Below are 20,000 nucleotides of genomic sequence, written 5' to 3'. Positions count from 1 at the left end.
CACACACACTTATGAAGGTGTTATTGATGATGATAATGTGGAACATGATTTGGTTTTTAATCTTTTTATTTGTACGGTATATACTGTATATTAATGACATGCCCACAATAGCCTCATTGTGACTTCCCGGTAGGGCTAAGCGATATGACTTCAAATTAATGTCACAATTATTTTAAAACTTTAGGCTATTAGAGTTTTTTGTGTCGATTCGTGGTTCTAAATATCGGTTTGGGTTAATTGACTAAGCCCTGCTTCCTGGTTAAATAAAGGTTGTTTTATAGTTACTATCTACTGTATCGCGTGATAATTAACCATCTGAATGAACACTACCCGGTAGTTTTCCTATTCTGGCTCTAACATTCACTGAAAATAGCAGATGTGCAAGGCAAGCGCTCTGTAAGCTTGTAGATAGTCTACTGCATTGGTTCTCAAAGTGGATTCCTGGGACTTTTGTGGGTTCCTTTATGGGGGTCTAAATTGACCCATACAAGTCTGTATGGAACAAATGGAACCGTGTGTGTGTGTGTGTGTGTGTGTGTGTGTGTGTGTGTGTGTGTGTGTGTGTGTGTGTGTGTGTGTGTGTGTGTGTGTGTGTGTGTGTGTGTGTGTGTGTGTGTGTGTGTGTGTGTGTGTGTGTGTGTGTGTGTGTGTGTGTGTGCGCTCGTGCGTCTTGGTCCGTCTGCGTTTGTGTGTATCTGCAGCTGCGTGCATGTGTGTGTGTGATAGCTTGTATTGGTTACTGGTGGGTCAAGCAGAGTTCCTGACCTGGTTTCCAGGCCATGCGTCCTGGGGCTCCATAGACTAGACACAGCTTAGAGGGGCTGCCTTGCCTGCCACCGCCAGGCTTACTATGAGAAATGCATTAGTCGCTGGCAGTCACACTGTCTGCTGCAGGCTGCACACTGCTCCTCCTGCCAGGCAGGGGGTGCATGGTGGTGGTCCACACTCTGCTTCACCCCATAGCAAAGTAATGTGCTAGTTATGGCTTCACGCTGCTTCACCCCATAGCAAAGTACTGTGCTAGCTATGGCTTCACTCTGCTTCACCCCATAGCAAAGTAATGTGCTAGTTAGGCTTCACTCTGCTTCACCCCATATTAAGTACTGTGCGCTTAGCTATGCTTTCACTCTGCTATCACCCCATATCAAAGTGATGTGCTACTGTAGCTATGGTTTCCCTTGCTGTGAGAACTTTACCACTTGAACCTCACAATGTCTAGTATTCTGGGGGGGAACATTTGCGGCAAAATAGCAGATCTACAAGGTCGATGCGACATGTATCCACCTGTTTCCGCAAGACTTTACTGTAGCATTATCTGCGGGACACTTCCGGTTAACAGCAGACATACAGCTCACGTCGCGTGGCAGATGCAACCGTTGTGAGCTTGTAGATCACACTCAGCTGCGACGCCGAAAATGCCGCTCGCCTTCTGCGCAATGCACGATGGGATGTTGGAAAGTTTGCTATTTTTTTGCAAAGAGGTTTGGTCCATATGGGGGGGAAAAGCGGTCAAAGTGCAGTTGTAACTCAAGTCCGGTTTTCTTAAAGGAATTTAAGTGGTTATGGCCTATTTTATAATTTGTCAAAATGCAATTTTCTGACATTTTGGATCATTTAAAAAAATGTGCGCCTATAGGTACATGCCCAAGACAGACAGACAGACAGACATACAGACAGACAGATGGAAACCTCAATAAGACTGAAACAAAGATACAAGTGAGGGAGAGAACAAGTACAGGTCAGGATAAGTAGTAGCATAACATTATTAAAATAGGATAACAATATAAAAGATATACTGGACTGTGGGCACACGTATAGGGAAATAAGGTTGAAAGAGATTAACGAGTGTTTCTTTGCACTCTGCATGCCATGCAATATCATAATGTGATTTAAAAGCCCACACGTTTATTTTAGTTTTGTTTCAGCTGTGGACACTGACTCATCCATTGCTCTTATTGTCTTGGTCTAGGGCTGCCTGGCTGTGACTGCTGTGCTGCATGTTCAATTGGCTTTTATTATCGGTGGGAATTCTCCGGTGCCAATGGTCTGTCATAGTCTCTGTTATGCAATAGCAATAGTAGTGCATTCTTCCTTTGAAGATGAATTAAATTCTAAACTTTCAATATACTGTAAAATTGTGTATATTCCGTATCAAACAAAGAAAACAAAATCTGTTGACCTGAAGGTTATTATTTTGTATCTATTGTGTAATGGCTCCTGACTATAAAAGTGTTATATCACTCTGTCTGTCAACCGAGGACTTACTGCAATTTGCCTTTTGTTGAATGAAAATGTATTCAATTTTGCGACATCAACACCTTTAGCAGAGCAAGTGCCAGAGGTGGCAAGTAACACTCAAGTACTATACCTACGTACAACTCTGAGGTGGTTTTACTTTACTCTAGCATTACCATTTTAAGTTACTTTGTAGATTATTATTAAACACTAACACTATCCAATTAAGCCCTATTTTACCATTTATTCAAAAATAGACTATCTGCAGCAGTGGATCTCAAAGTGGATTTCAAGGACTCTCTAGGTTCCTTTATGGGGATCTAAATTGACCCTTACAAGTCTGTAACTTTGACAGTGTACAAATGGAACCAAATGGACCCATTAGGGTCCATTTGGTTCCATTTATATACTGTCAAAGTTTGAGATACACTGATCTCATAAAGTGTCACAATGTGAAATGTTTCACTGTGGAACAAAGCTACCATATCGTCACCTTTAATGCAGGTCACCAAAAACACTCATCCAAACATAATATCTGTGTTCCTCTCTCTCTCTCTCTCTCTCCCAGGCTGCTCCCGGAGTCATCGAGTGCCCCGCTGTATGGCTCGTCCCGTGGCAGGCCAGGGACGGAGGAGGGCGGAGGAGGAGGAGGAGGGGAGGTGGGCGAGGGGAGGAGCGTGGTGGCGTGGGCCCCCAGCCGCCGCCACTATGACCTGGACGACCTGGACGTGTCATGGCTGGAGCTGGTGAACCAGGAGTTCAGACTCATGGGTGAGCTCACGGTCACACACAGTACAGGGGCGTCACAAGGGGTAGGAAAGTGGGACTGAGTTACTGGGGCCCAAGGTGAAGGGGCCCTTGTAACTTTTATCTATTGAAAAATAGCAGATATACAAGCTCACAGCGCGGCACCGAGTGCCGCGCTGCGAGCTTGTAGATCTGCTATTTTTGAAAAGTCGTGAAAATGTGCGCAAATCTTTGAATATATGTATTTTTTTAAGTGAACATTTGTAACTCAAATTTTGCTTCTGGGGGGTCCCTGCGACTAAATATTTTGAGATGGGGGGGGGGTCCTTCACATGAAAAAGTTTGAGCATCACTGACATGGAAACATAGGTTTCTTGGCACACATTTTCACGATTTTTCAAAAATAGCAGATCTACAAGCTCGCAGCGCGGCACCGAGCTTGTATATCTGCTATTTTTCAATAGTTAACATTCATGGGGGGCCCACAGTGAATCCTTGTACCCAGGGCCCAGAATTTGGTGTGACGCCCCTGCACACAGTACAGTACAGTACTGTACAGTACAGTACAGTACAGTGTTACTGTGCAACATACAGTACAGGGCTTTATGTCCAAAGAGGACAATACATCATTGTCTTTATCCTTGTCGTCTGGTGTGACATACTGTAATGCAAGGGTCTTCAACAGGGGGTCCTCAGAGTTACTACAGGGGGTCCTCCAAATCTTTGAGTGATAGAATCCTTTTTCGCTTTTTGACCATTTGAACACTAGTGTCCATGTTCTGAGAACTTTAGCCAAAAATAGGCGATCTACAAGCTCACAACGCCTCGCACTGCGAGGCGTTGTGAGCTTTAGATCGCCTAAAGAGCAGACTAAGTACAGAGTGAAAGGTCAAGTTTATTAAGTATTGACGGTTTAAGTGGTTAAATATCTGAAAATACAAATTGACATGAATCCAAAATACACTGATGATTGTGCTGTAAAAAAATGAAACTATGGAATCTCTGAAAAGGTTGTGGGGGTCCCTGCTTCATCTCTCTCTCAACTAAGAAAACGTTGAAGACCCCTGCTGTATGATGTATTGTTAAGTAGTGGTTCTCAAACATCTTCATGTCAAAGACTCCCCCGAATTGATATGTATATTAAGCCGTGGAGTTAAGTTTGGAGTTCCCATCGTAAACGGATTAACTGCGGCCTTTGACACGGTGTCTTCTCCCAGTGCACGGCTGTCTTTGTAAAGAACACTTCCAGTGTCCTCCAGTGTCCCGCTGGGCCGTCTCACAGTCCCTCTGGTGACAGAGCGGGGGCACGGTGCAGCGCACAGGGGTTAAAGGTCGCGCCTCACTGATCTCTTTATGTACACAGTAAAGATCTTCCCACTGGATTCTTGGGCCTGGGCCCAAGAATACGCTCGCACACACCCGCGCGCGCACACACACACACACCAAATGACTGTCCTTTGCTCTGTATCCGTCTCGTTGTCTCCACCAGCCGAAGGCTTGGGGGAGAGTATGTTTTCCCCTTCGTCCGTCCGTGCGTCCGTCCGTGCGTCCGTCCGTCCGTCTGTGTGTCCTCGCAGTTTGTGTGCAGCTAATCTCAGTCGCCGTTGGCCCGGTCGCTGCCAAAGTGAGCACACACATTCCCTGGATGCCAATCTAGAACCTCTGCCCTAAAGTTTTCAAATGGGCCTTTTCTAGCGCCACCTAGTGGCCGATGTTCGCAAAACACATTTCTGTGCACTACTCTTACAGATTTTGTCCAAAAATCCTACAAATCGGTAGGCAGTATCTCGACAGTCATGTGATCGACACAGATCTGTCCGATTTTGCATATTCCTTCCTGATTGGCTAAGATTGGCTTCCAAAGTTTGTAGGATTGAGCCGTTTTGAACAAAATGCCTCAAATCCCAAACGCAAAGTGCAATTATCATGAAATCGCGCACACACGTTCCCACTAGGCCGAGGAAGAAATGCCACTTATTTTTTTTTAAATCAGCCTCATGGTGGCGCTATAACAGGCCGATTTGTGGTTTTACCTATAACTCCACCGATCAGTTTCAAACTTTGTAAGCGCACTCCCTAGAGGCTAAGGATAAACCTTTGCCCTGCATTTTTCACATCAGCCTTTTATAGCGCCACCTTTGGGCCGACTTATGTAAAACACATTTTTGCATATTACTCCTTGAGATTTTATCCAAAAATCACGCAAATCGGTACACAGTATCTCTATAGTCGTCCGATCGGTCTGATATTTCATATTCCATCCTGATTGGCTAATATTAGCTTCTAAAGTTTGCAGGATTGCTCCGTTTTTGAACAAAATGCTTCAAATCATCAACGCAGCTTGCGATTACCGTGAAATTTGCCACACATATTCCCACTAGGTCAAGGAACAAATGCTACCTTTTTTCACATTGGCCTGTTATAGCGCCACCAGCAGGTAGAGTTTAGCAAAACACATTTTTGGAACACAATGCTTCAAATCATGCATGCAGCGTCCGATTTCCATGAAAGATCTATGGTGAAGAACATATGCCACCCTTTTTACATTGGCCTATTATACAGTAGCACCACCAGGACACACAGCCTGGTGGAGACCTGTGCTCGGAAGAGCACTGCTTCTAGTTCAGTCTCTTTTTTTCTCTCATCCCTCCATACTGCTCTGCTCTTCTCCTCTCCTCTCCCATTCATTCCTTTCAACTACTTCTCCCTCTGTCTCTTTCGCTCTCTCCCTCCACCGCTCTCTCCTCCCCTCCCTCCTCCATCATGACATGGCATTTTATGTCTCCAACCTCTCGCCTCTCCGCCCCTCTCCTCTCTACTCATCTCTGTTCTCTCTATCCATCCCTTTCTCCCCTCCCCTTCATTGCAAACACTCTGCCTTCTATCATCTATCTCTCTTTGTCCCCCTCCTCTCCCTCTCTCTCTCTCTCTCTCTCTCTCTCTCTCTCTCTCTCTCTCCCTCCGTCTTGGCGCGGTGACAGGCGCAGATCTCTAGCGTTCGCTCCAATCTCCGGCGAGTTTATTATTTGCAATCTGATTGAACTCTTAAGAGATAAGGAATAATAATTGTGTTTTTAAACCCCCCCGGGGGGGACCGACAGAGGGGCCTTATTTATTCTGCCTGCTGTGCGATTATGAAGTACGGCTCCTCTCAACTGCACACAGGCGGTCTTTTATGTGTAAAGTTCTTGGAGCTGAAAAGTCCTTGTGTTTTTAATTCACTAACGTCCCAGGTGATTGGTGCACACTACTGTGTAATGGATGATTCAGCATTCTCTGCCTAAGTCCCTCATCCCTGGAGTTTTACTATGCTAGATAGTAGGAGCTGTTGTCCTTTTATGAAGTGTGGAAGTTTTTGGGAAAGTGAGAATGTTTTGGTTTGGTTGTCATGTTGAAAAATATGATGAAAGCGGACACATACGTTTCTTACTATTTATTTATTTCAAAATATGAAAAAGAAAATCTAACATTTTGAGAGAAAATTGTATATACTATATAATTCAAATGTATTTTTCAAGAGAATGGAAGCGTGGGGAGGCCCACCTCCAACCACTGCAGATGTGATGGTTTTACTCTATTAACTCTCAAATCGCCTTCCATCGCCATTTTGAGGAAGCCCAGCCAGCCAGATCGCCAAACGTCGCCTTGGGGATCATTTTCTGATTATTTTGGTATTTTTTTGACATTTTTTGAGCTATAAATGACCATTCTAGGTTCATATAAGCTTAAGCTATAAAAATGCGCTGGAAATGACATCATCGATGACGTAACCCGGAAGTCGTTCGGCCATAACAAAGCATAGGCCTTTCCATAGCATTGAAAGCTGACGTTTTTCTTATCAAACTTTACCATATTTAGACGGATTTTCATTCGGAAAAAAATGGCAGGCTGACAGAGTGGTCACTCAGGATCCAAAACGAGTGTATACGGCGTGTGCACGACGTGCACTCGCTCCAGGATGGCTCCCGTTCGGCGGACCGGGAGCCATAATGGCGGCTCCATAGGCGGCCATTATGGTCCACATGCTGTCCAAGCTGAGTCCAGACTGCAAGACCTAATCGTTGGGCACACTCTAGTGGTATAGTACGTGTACTACATTCTGCAATTATATTATCCCTGCTGGGATAGGCTACTGATAACTTGGAAATTAATAATATTCCTGGCAGTATAGGCGCACAAGCATATTGTAAATGGCTGTGTATGTGTTGTTAAACAACTCTACCATACACATTAAGCAAAAAAAGTTAGAATAGACTTAAGCCCTTTGCACACAGGACAGTTGCGTTTTTTTCGTTTGCTGCATGAATAAAACGCATTGGATTTGGTGTGCAATGCTGTGCGGAATCCACACTGCGGATCCCAAAAGGAGTCATGAAAGGAGTGATGAGTTTTTTACCCCATGCGACAATACGCACAAATCGAACTGGGTAAAACGCATTGGATTTGGTGTGCAATTGCTGTGCGGAATCCACACTGCGGATCCCAAAAGGAGTCATGAAAGGAGTGATGAGTTTTTTACCGCATGCGACAAGACGCACAAATCGAACTGGGTTCGATCGAGAAAAAAAACGCACGGCCGCAGCCACTCGTCGCACGGCTAATTCGGATCCGGTGTGCATGAGGTCGTAGAGAATCATTGTTTTCTTTAAAAAAAATGAAATAGTCTGTTTTATCCGTGCGGATAAAACACGCCTGTGTGCAAAGGGCTTTAGAGTTAGGTTCTACAGGGAGAGAATGTAGTCAAGGGAATATCCCCTGAAGGACAATAGACCCTGTATCCAGCCAGAGTGTGTTTGTGTTTCCATGCACATAGATAAGCACATACAAATAGCCCAGCTTTTAATGAGTGCACTCTTGTCAAGTACGCGAACACGCACGCACACACTCTCACACACACACACACACACACACACACACACACACACACACACACACACACACACACACAATTGAATGCACACGCATTCTGTTTGCGGACGTGCACGTACAAACACACGTGTTTGAAGTGTATCGTTCCTCCTCTTGTACAGTACATGATGTAAATGTCACAGCCAGTTAATGTCTAACTTCACTTCCCTCTCCTCTGGTACAACAGCCTCTTAATCCCCAAACACCAGTGGTGGAAAAAGTACTCAAGTCCTGTTTGCAAATGTATAGAGATCTTTTGAAAATAGCACATCTATAGATCTGCCATGCCCACGGGTGTCCTGGAGTTGGAAAATAATCCCTGATCTCTCGCGATGATACCAAAAAATATAAAAATCTAAACAATTCCATGAAGATAATCAGGAAGGAATAAAAAATAAAAAAGACAAGTTTTGCTTCTCAAGCTAAAACGTTTTGGAATCGCTGTTCTATATACAGTAGCCCATATATTAGTGCATTATAAACATACTTCAAATTCATTATAATCTTCTTATAACAGTGTAGAATTAGTCTGTTTGCCTCTAGGAAACAACAGTATTGTTTTTGCTGAGCTGATAATGTGTTATAATTGATTGCATTATGAGTACTTATCAGTACTTATGAGTGATTATAAAGTGTAATTATACCGTGTTACTTGGAAGCAGATTAAAATGCATTTTGTGTTCATAATGCATTACAGACATTTCATAGACATGTCATAAAAATTGTTACAGATTCATTGTATTCCAGGCAAGTCACTGTACTGGAAGATTGTATGATATGATACAGAATCAAAGCTCTAAACTAAAGCCTGGTAGCGCTGTCTGTCTCATTCACTGACCTTCACTCAACCCACTGATGGTGAGCTTCATTCAAAGCAGAATGATTTATCTCTAACAACCTATTCACTATTAATAGTAGACAGTGGATCAATTATAAGATGAAATGATATGATATCATTTTGATAATACTATTTTTGTCCTTTGAACAGATCATGAAAGGGAATCTGGAACAAAGTCAAGTTTTTTTTTTATTACTAATGAGGACCAATGCTTTTAGTGATTAAAAAGCATTAATTGCCTTAAAAAAATAAATGATTAATTGCCGAAGTATTCAATGTTCGAGAATTTCCCCGACAGACTGAAGTCACATCAACACCGCCTCTTCCCCGCTTTCGTTTTGTCTTTGCAGTCACGGAAATGTGTACGTTAATGTAAATCAAAATAATCAAAGACAAATGTTTAAGAAGTAGTGAAAATAGCAGATCTGCAAGCTCGCAGCGTGGCGCCAAGCGATGCGCTGTGACCTTGTAGATCTGCTATTTTCACTGGTTTGGGTCCCAGGCAAACGTCTTATTCCTCTTTTTTGGTGTTGAGCTAAAAGCGTTTGGGACAGGGACGTGCTGGCCATTGGGAAAAGCGGGACAACTCCCGAAAATATAACTGTTTGCACAAAAGTAAAAATTAAACTGTTTGCACAAAAGTAGTGAAAACAGCAGATCTACAAGCACACAACGCCTCGCGGTGCGAGGCGTTGTGTGCTTGTAGATCGGCTGTTTTCACTAGTTTAAATCATTTTTAAAATGATAAATACAAAACAAACGGTTTTGGACATATAAGGTTTCCACCCGACAACGACGAAATATAACTCATGTAATTGGCCCACTGGCTTGTCACTTGTCATGATCTGAAATGGCAAATCTTTGAGTAACAGCAGTGCTATAGAGAGAGATCTCTCTCTATAGCGCGCAACGAGGGCCTCTACAACTCTTTTTCCCGGGCTGAATCAGGGGCCCAGCACGTCCCTGGTTTGCGAACCACTACTGCTATAATTGATGCCACAGCTCAGTGTTCAGATGAACTCCTCTGATAATAACGACGCTAAAGAGTCATAAGTAATGTTGTTTTTGGGTAGGAGCTGACTATTATAAATAACAGATGAAAACCAAAGCACTCCCAAGAAAACTCCCAGCAGGGCGCTGAATCCCCCAAATAATTCCATAAAATATCTCATAAATAAGAAATCTGGGACAGTGTGCGCTCTGTTTTTTAATACTTAATCAATGATTGAGCCAAAAGTGTCTGTTTTTAACGGTGCTGGAAAAAAAGAACACACCGTAAATCTTTGAAAGTATTTTCCGTTGCTGTTTACTGATAAAGTTCTCAACGATAATGTAATCCACTGTTATATTTGGAAATGTAATCTGATTTCTTCTGGTGTTACTCTTGGGTCAGACAGCCATGAAGTATTCAGTAATAAATGAATTCTTTATTCTGTTTACAGCTGCTACCGGTTGTGAATAACGACAATAACACTGTTAATGTTGTATAATCTCACAATCCCAACATCTTTTCTCACATTTTCTTGACTATTCTTGCCTAAGAGTAATCGCTTATGCTGTATATTTTATGTCACAACATTGATGTTTTATTTGATTAGATGTGTGTATTGTAATCATTAATGTCGTCCACTGGAAGCCTCCAACTCAGTAATTAGTCAGGATTACAGTTGCATATTTCATCAGGTGGACATAATTCCTCTTCCCATAGGCTAGGTAATAAACAGCTCATCCAGTACAGTTCAAACCAGGCTGTTGACTCTGCCTGCTGTCATTATTAGTCCTTTAAGTTTTCATGAGGGAGAAGCAAAATTAATTTGCCAGTGAAATCAATTTCATTAACTATTTAAAGAGCCTTTGAACAATGTGTTACTTTGAGATGTTAATCAACTACGTTCCCAGGCCCTATTCTTGGCACCCTTTGTCTGGTCTCCTGTCCTCTCTTCTCGTCTCCTGTCCTTTCCTTGTCTCCTTTCCTCTCCTGTCCTGTCCTCTAATCTCATCTCATTTCATCTTTTCTCCTCCCCTCTTTTTTGCCCACTTCTCTCGCCTCCTCTCCTGTTCTCTCCTGTCATCTTGTCTCCCTTTCTCTCTTCTTCCCTCTCTCTATCCTCCCGTCTAGGGATACTTTTTATTGATAATGAGCACCTTAAAACTCACTTAGCGCCGAGCGACTTTCGGGGCGACTAACTAATGATGGCGTTTAGTGCCGAGCGACTCGGAGCGACTTTTATATAAAAGCATTGTTTAAGCTTTTAATTTGGGTTGATAGACGGAGCGGAACGGTTAGCTTACCTTCGACTAGCATACAGATGAAAACCGTGAAAAAAAAGGATACGATTATGACGTCACCTTTAAGCCATAGCTTCCTGTTTACGTAGGCCTCTGTTAGCCGCTAGGCTCAATGCAAACCATCCGACCCTCACGTAGCTTCACTAGGTCGGATTTTGATTCGGAAACTTTCTGTGTGGCATCTATATACGTTCCGATGCCCATACCAATGGTAGTTTGAGACGATCAAGCACGAATTGAGCAGTATTGAGCTCAAATGGCGGCCCGCGGCCTGTCCATTGAATGTCAATGGAGAGCATGTCATTGTACCATCCTGTTATGTCATGAACCTTGTTTTTTATTCTGACTTAACATGGGACCATGGAAAGTCTATGAGCTATGGCTCACTCTAGTGGTCATCTTGTGGCATCTGCAGGCACGTGTACCTGTTTATGTAATGTGATTTTGGGGATTCAATATAGCTATTTCCTGGCGTTATAAGCGCAGATTCATATTGAAATCTGGCTCGCTCGGCGCTAAGTGAGTTAACGGTCCTGCTTATCGAGCCCACTATTGAGCGTTTTCTAATATTTTGTGGAAAGACGTGAGACAAATTCTGTCTGACCACCATCTATGAAGATTACATTTGACAAAAGTAACAAATATTATCATTAAATATCATTAAAGCAATCATTCATTAGTGTGCAATAAATGTTAAATGGCTTTATATGATGAATAACACTGTAATACTTTCTTGATCGCCTCTTGTCTTGATTGTTTAAACATGACATCATGGGCCGCTATGCTCGATAACAAGCTTGCTACAGTAAGCCTAAAGCTTATTGATAGCGGGTACTCAATAAATGTGTTATTGAGTTTGTAGTGGACCCTTGATTCGAGTTCCATCCATTGATTGATTGATTGAAGAATTTATTAGAAGTTTGCAATAGAAAAAAGTACAGTTTCATGACAGTACAAATCACTGGTACAAGGTCAACTAAAAGGAGATCCTAGAAAGCCGAGGCTTATTTCCACAGGAACCACACTTTAAGTATCTCATATAACATTGAAAGACAGACGGATAGAACATAGTACTTTATCTAGGATAATATCAGTTTCAAAAGCATAACATCAAAATACAAAGGCAGAAAAAAGAATAATAAAAAAAGGGGGGGGGGGGGGGGCATGGGGGCTTAGTCTATTTACAAGTCACGGGTAGCAGCTGTCTGAAGGTGACTTTTCATACCAATTTTGAAGGAGGCTAGGGATTTGCTCTCCTTTAGGGCTTGAGGAAGGGCGTTCCACATGTTGATGGTGTAGCAGGAGAACGAGTTAGAGCCTTGTTTAGTGTTAAATCTACGTTGATGATGATTAGTGGAGCTGCCTCTGGTGTTGTGGTCGTGAACATCCTTGACCTTTAAGAAGTAGTTTGTCAGGTACATGGGAATCTTGGAGGTGTAGTGTATCTTGTACACCAGGCCCATTGCAAGATGCTGTACTCTGTCAGCTACTTTGAGCCATCCCACGCTTTCGTGGTGATGATCGGTAAGGTGGGTCAGAGGAGGGAGACCAAGCACAACCCTAATTAGTTTGTTTTGGGCTGTTTGAAGATTTAACTTTAAGGCGGCTGGGGCGTCGCAATACCAGACAAGGACTCCGTAATCAATGAGGGGCCCAATAAGAGCTCCTCCTAGTGTCTTTCGGGATTTAGTATTGATCAGCGGGGCAACCCTTTGCAAGAAGCGAATTCGTTGGTTGACTTTATTGATTACCTTGGTGGTCATTTTTTCACTGGATAGGTTAGCCTCCAGGATGCAACCCAGGTAGCAGATGTAGTTTTTTCTTTCTATCACAGTGTCACCTACTTTAATTGTGAAGTTCTCAACTAGGCTAAGTTTCTGACTAGATCCAAAGAGGATACATTCAGTTTTGCCTAGGTGAATTGAGAGTCTGTTGTCATTGAGCCAGGTGCAGATCTTGTTAAGTTCACAGTTAAGGGCCTTTTCAACCTGCAATAAGTCTCTGCCGGAGACTAGGAGAGCCGAGTCATCCGCGAACAGAAACAGATTGCAGTCACAAGCAGATGACATGTCGTTTACGTATATTAAGAACAACAGTGGTCCTAGTATACTCCCTTGAGGTACTCCACAGTTTACTGGGATACTCCTGTCTTCTGTCCCTAGTATACTCCACTCCACACTGCCGTGTGTATGTTTCATCTTTGTCGATACACAGGACAAAACAAATATTGTACCACTAACTACCACTCCTCTCTCCCTTTCTCCTCTCCTCTCCTCTCCACCCTGTCTTGTCTCCTCCACCCAGACTTGCCAGAGCTGGACGAGCTGACCATGGAGCGAGCGCTGGTGGAGCTGGAGAGCGTGTGCCAGGAGAAGATGCAGCAGGCCATCGAGACGGAGGAGGGCCTGGGCATCGAGTACGACGAGGACGTGGTGTGCGACGTGTGCCGCTCGCCAGAGGGCGAGGACGGCAACGAGATGGTCTTCTGTGACAAGTGCAACGTCTGCGTGCACCAGGTGAGGCCGGGGGACGGAGGAGGGGAGGGAGAGAGGAGTGGTAGTTAGTGGTACAATATTTCTTTTGTCCTGTGTCTCACGTAGGCCCCGGACAACCATTCCACAATCTGTGGAGTCTGGAACTACACCTCCCCAAATCCGAGGAACGGAAGCTGGGATCCGTTCGTCATTTCCGTTCACGAATATATACTGTAAAATGACAATGTCTCTACAATAGATACAAAAATCAATTTATGCTAATCAGCCAGCTATGTAGATAGATAGATAGATAGATACCTTTATTATCCCAAGGGGGGAAATCAGTCACCCGGAGGCAGCACAGCAGTTTATACTATATGCTTAGATGATTTTGGTGTGTGTGTGTGTGTGTGTGGGAGGGGGGGGGGATCCCCCAGGCTCCCCCTGTGTTACTGTTGAAGTGTCCTTGAGCAAGACACTGAACCCATAACTGCTCCCGCCGTGGCCTGCATGGTTTCCATTGTTGTGTGAATGAATGGTTCAATGTAAATGCACATTTCAAAGCACTTTGGATAAAAGCACTATATAAATGCACCACTTACCATTTATGAAAAAGTCGGTACATTTCAAAACGCTAATTTCCTTGACCCTGAAAAAAAAAACTATAGAAATTTATAATTTGATTGAAATGGTTTTATTATCCTGAGCAACTTCTACGAAGTGCAAGATCAGAATAAGTGCCATGAACTTTGTATGCAGTGCTATTGCGACACATCATTTTTCATCGGCACCTCTCAGAAAAGTTGTTTCTTTTGGTCCTGGGAGTTAAAGTTAAGTGGAAATGAAGTCCTGGTGTTTGGCTTTGCGGTGGAGAGACCCTAGGTCAAGCCCTTATAAAATAAATTATATAAAACGGTGTAGGTTATTATTTCCAAAGAACCTTGGATGCTTGGTTGCTTCTGTTGATACAGTGACAAATCTAACACCTTTTTTATATATGAAATGTAAGGGTTTATGGTCCTTGGGCATTCAGGAGTTTGATGCAGCTCTGAGACTCTTATTTTACCTCGACACAATTATCATCGCTGTCGGGCAGAAACCGTACGTGTCCCTCCATGTTTGACATGTCGCACAAAGAGTGTCGCACAAAAGTAGTGAAAAAAAAAAGTATAAAAAATGGCAGATCTATAGTACAAGCTCACAACACGTCGTAATGCGACAAGTTGTGAGCTTGTAGATCGTCTATTTTCACTAGAAATTTATATTGTTTTTAAAATAACAATAAAAAGGAATCGTTTTGGACGTACTGTATGAGGTTTTTCCCCGACAAGCGTTATGTTAAACACCTCCACTACATGGAGCGTGGGACACTGTTCTAAAAGTGCCGGTGAGCAGCAGTGTCCTGAGGTCTGAAAGGTTGTCTGCGTTTGTCAATGAGATGCAGCGTTAATTAGTCTGAAGGTCCCCGTGAGTATTTACACTACATTGCCCACAGCACGGTCAAAACTCTACTGCATACATTCTGCCAATGTGACATTTGTTCTCCTAGTTTTATCTGCTAGCTAAAACTTGTCATTTTAAAGCTGCTCTACTGTATGTAAAAAGAAAAGAAAAAAATCACACCTAGTGTGAAGTGAGCGGTGCTATTTATGAGTTAATTTCATTAAGCGTCCCCTAAATCTTGGCCAATGTGACCCTGGGCGTACAAGCGCTTTGTGCCAAGATGTAGGCCAGATGTAGGCCATGTTTCAGGGCCCGGACAAAGCCAGATGTTGGAGCTTAGCTCCTTCCAGGAGCACTGCTCGAAAATGTTGTATGCTTGCTCTTCTATTGAGACATTTGGATCGTTTCAAAGGTTGTCTCACCTAGACAGGTTCAAATATGGGCTAGAAGAGGAAAGTTACATACAAGTGTAGCTTTAATATAATAATAATAATGATAATCTATCTATAAATGCGAGAAGTCTCTGCGTGCGTGTGTGTGTGTTTGTAATCCACGTATCTCGAGAACCGTTCGTCCCACCGGCTTCAGATTCGGCACGCGCGTTCCCCGCCGCGGCACGGAGTGCAGTGCCGGGTCTCGACCCGACCCGACGCGCGGTTTTCCCGAACCGGCGCGAAACGTTCGGAATCTCCTTATGCGGGGTTGATTGTTGACATCAGGCTGTTTCTGAGGAAATCGGCGAAAGCTCTGACTCATTGTGACATCACTTCATAAAAGTCTCTGACATCACGTACGCCACATGAGTCAACAAAAAATATCTGTGAGTGTGTATGTATGTAGGTAATCCGCGTATCTCGAGAACCGTTCGTCCCACGGGCACGCGCGTTCTCCATAGACAGATATCTCCATATATGGGCATAAAATGGACCCAGAACTATAACTGCAGTGATCTCCATATATCCATATATGGGCATAAAATGGACGCAGATAGCCAGATATCTCCATATATGGACATAAACGGACAGAGGCAAACAGATGGTCAAAGATCTCCATATATGGGCATAAAATGGACGCAGACAGACAGATACAGATATCTCCATATATGGGCATAAATGGACACAGGCAAACAGATGTTCAAAACGGGTCCTATGACAACAGGTATAATGAGGTTTGCATTAAAGGGGGAACCGGCACTGTGTCTGCAACACAGTTGGAGGCACAGACAGATACTCCATATATGGGCATAAAATGGACGCAGATAGACAGATATCTCCATATATGGGCATAAAATGGACCCAGAACTATAACTGCAGTGATCTCCATATATGGACATAAAATGGACGCCGACAGACAGACAGACAGACAGATACAGATATCTCCATATATGGGCATAAATGGACACAGGCAAACAGATGTTCAAAACGGGTCCTATGACAACAGGTATAATGAGGTTTGCATTAAAGGGGGAACCGGCACTGTGTCTGCAACACAGTTGGAGGCACAGACAGATACTCCATATATGGGCATAAAATGGACGCAGATAGACAGATATCTCCATATATGGGCAGAAAATGGACCCAGAACTATAACTGCAGTGATCTCCATATATGGACATAAAATGGACGCCGACAGACAGACAGACAGACAGACAGATTGGAGGCACAGACAGATACTCCATATATGGGCATAAAATGGACGCAGATAGACAGATATCTCCATATATGGGCATAAAATGGACCCAGAACTATAACTGCAGTGATCTCCATATATGGACATAAAATGGACGCCGACAGACAGACAGACAGACAGATACAGATATCTCCATATATGGGCATAAATGGACACAGGCAAACAGATGTTCAAAACGGGTCCTATGACAACAGGTATAATGAGGTTTGCATTAAAGGGGGAACCGGCACTGTGTCTGCAACACAGTTGGAGGCACAGACAGATACTCCATATATGGGCATAAAATGGACGCAGATAGACAGATATCTCCATATATGGGCATAAAATGGACCCAGAACTATAACTGCAGTGATCTCCATATATGGACATAAAATGGACGCCGACAGACAGACAGACAGACAGACAGATACAGATATCTCCATATATGGGCATAAATGGACACAGGCAAACAGATGTTCAAAACGGGTCCTATGACAACAGGTATAATGAGGTTTGCATTAAAGGGGGAACCGGCACTGTGTCTGCAACACAGTTGGAGGCACAGACAGATACTCCATATATGGGCATAAAATGGACGCAGATAGACAGATATCTCCATATATGCATGGGCATAAAATGGACCCAGAACTATAACTGCAGTGATCTCCATATATGGACATAAAATGGACGCCGACAGACAGACAGACAGATACAAATATCTCCATATATGGGCATAAATGGACACAGGCAGACAGATGGTCAAAACGGGTCCTATGACCAGGTAAAAAACAGGTATAATGGGGTTTGCATTAAAGGGCGGGGCATTCATTCCCTATTTACATTGTTCCGAGTTGGCCAGGTCGCCGACTAGACGCTGGGCCGCCCGAAGGGCGGCCCAGCTTCTAGTAATTATAATGATACATCCAATTTATATAGCTCTTTTCTAGGTATTCAAAGACACTTTGCAAAACAGAGAGAGCGACTAAGGCCCACAACATTGGTTTTTGATGCTGGGTAATTAAGGCCTGTCATGGGTAGCAGGATAATGTTTAATTTCTTAGACACTTGCATGTGTATCTGTCTGTTCTTTCAAACCCAGTTACACATGGTACAAGTAATTACCTGCCATCTCGTATCACAATATTAAAGGAGAATTCTGGACTAGCGTTTTTATTTCCTAGAGGTTTTTTGTTTTTTCATCTTTAGTCCACCACGGCTCCAACCGCACACGGTTGGGTATAATGCCAAAGCGTCCATTTGTATCGCTCAAAAAAGGGTAGTCCGGAATTCTCCTTTAAGGTATTATTAGTTCTAATTGAATAGACACATAGACACATCATCAGCATAGAGCACAGCTAGGTATTGTCTCTTTTTTGGAATCATAGAAGGAACTCTTTGACTTCTATCTAACTTAACTAACCACCCAGCCACACACACGGTACAACGCTTAACTAGTCCAGCTGAAGGTTTTCTAGCAGCACGGCCGTCTATCAGCTGCGGCCACAGAGACGAGACTGACTTTAAAGCAAAACAAACTGTTTGAGTGTGTCGACCCCCGACCTCTACCTGCCGCCTCACTTATTATTCCGACACATGCAGTAAACTAGCGCACATGTTCTATCCCACATGCCATATTTTCTTCTATTATTTATTTATATGTTATTGAACCAGGCGTGTTATCTGGAAAGATTACTTACTTACAATAACGTTCCAGACAAGCGACATGGGTCTCTTGTGTGTGTGCGCGTGTGCGTGCGCGCGTGCGTGGATGTGAACAGATAATATGACAGGCTGCTGTGGACTTAGCTGAAAAAGACTTATTATCTTTAGAGATTACCCTCTCCTACAATAACATCTCTCCTCTCTGCACCTGTCACTGCTTGAAGTACTATTAACGTCCTGGTGACAGCTCCATATAAATGGTATCCATTATTTTCTCTTCATTTTTCCTCCCTCCCTCTCTCCCCCCCCTCTCTCTCTCTCTCTCTCTCTCTCTCTCTCTCTCTCTCTCTCTCTCTCTCTCTCTCCCTCTCTCTCTCTCTCCCCGCCATCTGTGTCATTCTCCTCTTGCTCGCTCCCTCACTTCATTAACTATCGCTCCTTTTTTTCCTCTTCAATTTGTGTCTCTTTTCCGGTCTGCCTTGTTCTTATCCCCCCCCCCCCCCCTCTCTCTCTTTCTTCACCTCGTACTGTGCGTCTTTTAACTCACCGTCCATATTCTCCCTCTTTTTTTTTCTTTATCAATCCCTTTCCGCCAAATCTCTTGCCCCTTCCCACTTTGTTTGTCCTCTCTACCCGCTTTCACTCCACCTTCTCTCTCCCCCCCCCTCGCTTCCCATTCTTTCTTTATCTCTCTCTCTGTCCTTCCATCATCTCTGTCTCTCTCTCTCTCTCTCCCTCCAGGCGTGTTATGGCATCCTGAAGGTGCCCCAGGGCAACTGGCTGTGTCGGACCTGTGCCCTGGGCGTCCAGCCCAAATGCCTGCTCTGCCCCAAGAGAGGAGGGGCCCTGAAGCCCACCCGCAGTGGGACCAAGTGGGTCCACGTCAGCTGTGCCTTATGGATCCCTGAGGTGAGGCCAACGCACACTCGCGACTCTGAAACACATGAAAGATATCAAAGAATGTCTTCTTAATCCTAATAGTTTTCTGAAAAACCCATGTTTCTAAATACATCTTATCCACAATAACCAGTTTGGGGACTGAGAGGCCGAATATGGCTCAAATGCAGAATAAATAATGGACCTTGATATGAAAACAGTTGAAAACCACTGGTTTAATGGAAGTTCATGCTCAAAATGGACCCTGGCAGCCATGTCTCCATCCACATAATTGTGTTTAATCACAGCGGAGCACGTAATTGCCGGCATCTGTTTGTTTATTTACTTGTTTGCTTGTTTTCTGGCAAGATCAGCACCACATTTCTTGTTCTCACTGCGAGTAGGCCATAGACATTTTGTTAAACATATATTATTTTACTTTTTGAAAACTTTTCACCATGCTCATCTCCAAATTTGGGCATTGTTTCAGCATGCGGCTGTTACCATGGTGGCGACATTGTGTAGTATCAGTGATGTCAGCATGCAGGCAGCCGGTCAGACGGACAGACATTGGGTAAATTAATAGTTAGATTTAGGTTACGTGTCAAATCTGCCATGTGCAACTTCAAAGCCTGCAAGCCAGACAGAAATGCAATTGTCAATGACAAAAACACAATTAAATCGTTAATCGCAATCATTTGAGTGACAATTAATCGTCATGTAAAATCATATGACAGCCCTAGTCAAAGGTAATCATTGGATGTATGGGAGGGATTTTAAAATGGGAAGGAGAGTTCAGAGGTTAGAGGAAGGGGGGGGGGGGGGGTTACACATGTAAAACACAGCTACTGAGCAGGATG

At 43.5% G+C, this 20,000-nt stretch overlaps 1 protein-coding gene across 1 annotated transcript in view; it reads left to right on the top strand.

Moving 5' to 3' along the window:
* Nucleotides 1–20,000, top strand: part of jade2 (jade family PHD finger 2) — a gene marked incomplete at its 3' end in the record, with an annotated part of 304,044 nt that overhangs the window by 157,761 nt on the left and 126,283 nt on the right. The window contains 3 exon segments of the mRNA XM_080749428.1: nt 2,804–3,006; nt 13,322–13,533; nt 19,006–19,173. Of these exon segments, the coding sequence (XP_080605554.1) occupies nt 2,804–3,006; nt 13,322–13,533; nt 19,006–19,173 (583 nt within the window).

The sequence above is a fragment of the Nannobrachium achirus genome, assembly GCF_963921795.1.
Source record: "Nannobrachium achirus genome assembly, chromosome: 19".
In the NCBI taxonomy this organism is placed as follows: Eukaryota; Metazoa; Chordata; class Actinopteri; order Myctophiformes; family Myctophidae; genus Nannobrachium; species Nannobrachium achirus.
This window is presented reverse-complemented; position numbering and strand designations above follow the sequence as displayed.